The following is a 2,500-nucleotide window of genomic DNA, read 5'->3' as shown; positions in this document are numbered from 1 at the left end:
GACACACACTCACACACACACAGACACAGATAGACACACACATAGACACACACAAACACAGACACACACACACAGACACACACACACCCCTGTGGGTAAGGGCAAACGGGAGGGAAAGGAGCTGAGACCCCGGGGACCAGAGAGGGTGGCGGCCCGGTGGGCGGGGCTCAGTGATGAGCGTCCACCCAGCAGCCGGAGGCCCGGGTTCGACTCCCGGTCAGGGCACAGGCCCGGGTGTGGCTGGGTCCCAGCGTGGGGCGTGCGGGAGGCAGCCGACCAGCCATTCTCCTCACATCGGGGTCTCCTCTCTCCTTCTCTGAAGGAGGGCTGCCTGCGTTCGGCGGACGCGGAGGAAGCCGTGGAGACGCTCACCCGGGAAGATGTTGAGCCGGACGTGCGTCCATTTCTGCTGGGAGCTGACCAGGAAGTAGTTGTGGCCGGAGGCTGGCGCCCCGGGTCTCAGCACCGTCCGGGGGACCAGGACGTCCCAGTCGCCGGACTGCAGCTGCGGGCGGACACGCCGTCAGCGGGCGGCGGGGTGGGCGGGGGGCCGGGCGGCGGGGTGGGCGGGGGGCCGGGCGGCGGGGTGGGCGGGGGGCCGGGCGGCGGGGTGGACGGGGGCCCGGGCGGCCGGGTGGGCGGGGGCCCGGGCGGCGGGGTGGGCGGGGGGCCGGGCGGCGGGGTGGGCGGGGGGCCGGGCGGCCGGGTGGGCGGGGGCCCGGGCGGCGGGGTGGGCGGGGGGCCGGGCGGCGGGGTGGGCGGGGGGCCCGGGCGGCGGGGTGGGCGGGGGGCCCGGGCGGCGGGGTGGGCGGGGGGCCGGGCGGCCGGGTGGGCGGGGGGCCGGGCGGCCGGGTGGGCGGGGGGCCGGGCGGCCGGGTGGGCGGGGGGCCCGGGCGGCGGGGTGGGCGGGGGGCCCGGGCGGCGGGGTGGGCGGGGGGCCGGGCGGCCGGGTGGGCGGGGGGCCGGGCGGCCGGGTGGGCGGGGGGCCGGGCGGCCGGGTGGGCGGGGGGCCCGGGCGGCGGGGTGGGCGGGGGGCCCGGGCGGCGGGGTGGGCGGGGGGCCCGGGCGGCGGGGTGGACGGGGGGCCCGGGCGGCGGGGTGGGCAGGGGGGCCCCAAGAGGTCACAGGTTCGCCCTGGCTGGTGTTGCTCAGTGGGAAGAGCGTCAGCCAGCAGACAGAAGGGTGCCGGGTTCGATTCCGGGTACCTCGGTTGCAGGCTCAATCCCCTGTCCTGCTCCGGCAAGTGTGGGAGGCAGCCAGTGGGTGAGTCTCTCATCGATGTTTCCCTCTCTGTCTCTCCCTCCATTCCATTCTCTCTAAAAATCAGTGGGGAACACCCTCAGGGAGGATGAACAGAGAGGCCAAGGTTCCGTTCAGGTCAGGGCACAGGCCGGGTTGTGGGCTCCAGGGTGTGGGGCGTGCAGGAGGCAGCGGATCCATGATTCTCTCTCATCACTGATGCTTCTCTCTCCCTGTGCCTTCCTCTCTGAAGTCAATAAAAATATATTTAAAGAATGTACCAGAACAAAGCCCCAAACTATTCACATTATTAAATTCCTCCAGCAGCAGGTTCCCTGTCAGATTCCTATCAGAGGACTTTACGGTGGGTGTCTGCTTTCAGCTCCGGGGTCAGGGGTCAGGGGTCAGGGGTGGGGAGTGGCACCTGGGAGCCAGGAGGGCTCCGTGGGACCCATCCCCGAGGCGGCCGGGCAGGCCTGATGAGGCCTGCAGGCACGTGTCCCGCTCTGCGTGGCCAAGCCCGTGGCCCCTTCCCGCGGTCCTCAGCCTCGGACCAGACCCCGTCCGGCTCATACCTTAGCCACGGCTTCAAACTCCTCGGCCGTGGCAGCCACTCCCATCCGGGGTCCTCTGGGTGGCATGGCTGGTTCTTTATCTGGAGTGAGAGCGGCCTTAGGGCTCAGCGTTCACATTCAAAACCAACAAGAACCTGCCCGGCCGGCGTGGCTCAGGGGCTGAGCGTCAGCCTAGGAGCCAGGAGGTCCGGGTTCGATCCCGGTCGGCACAGGCCCGGGTTTCGGGCTGGATCCCCGGTGGGGGGCGTGCAGGAGGCGGCGGGTCCATGGTTCTCTCTCACCACTGGTGTTTCTCCTCTCCCTCTCCCCCTCCCCTCCTCTCTGACGTCAGTAAAAACACACAGTTAGTGACTCGGTGAGCCCGGCTCGGGGAGGGGGTGTGAGAGCCCCTCTTCTGGGCACCACGGGGCCTTTCTCCCGTCAGAGCCGCGGGAGCCGCCATGTGCCGTGTGCTGGCCGCCCTGCGGGTCCGGCTGCCGTCAGCAGAGTGACCATTTCCTGTGAAGCTGCTCCCTCGAACCTGGCCTGGACTGACCAGCCTCCCCCCTCCCCACGCCCCCCCTCCCCCCCCACCCCTCACGGCACCTCGGTGAGGTCTGGATGTGGGGATAGTGCCATCTAACCGGGTCTGAGAACATGGCTACGTTCACAATCAGAACCCGCAGAGCGGGCACGGGAGTCCGAGC

The 2,500-nt window shown here is 70.9% G+C and overlaps 1 protein-coding gene across 1 annotated transcript in view; it reads right to left on the bottom strand.

The window, feature by feature from the left end:
* ALLC (allantoicase) overlaps nucleotides 1-2,500 on the bottom strand; it is a 13,356-nt gene that overhangs the window by 7,121 nt on the left and 3,735 nt on the right. Inside the window, 2 exon segments of the mRNA XM_084900122.1 lie at nucleotides 373-505; nucleotides 1,815-1,894. Coding sequence (XP_084756248.1) covers nucleotides 373-505; nucleotides 1,815-1,894 — 213 coding nt within the window.

The sequence above is a fragment of the Pipistrellus hanaki genome, assembly GCF_964339955.1.
Source record: "Pipistrellus hanaki genome assembly, chromosome: 12".
NCBI lineage: Eukaryota > Metazoa > Chordata > Mammalia > Chiroptera > Vespertilionidae > Pipistrellus > Pipistrellus hanaki.
Note: the sequence above shows the minus strand (reverse complement) of the source record. Positions and strands in the feature narration are given on the sequence as shown.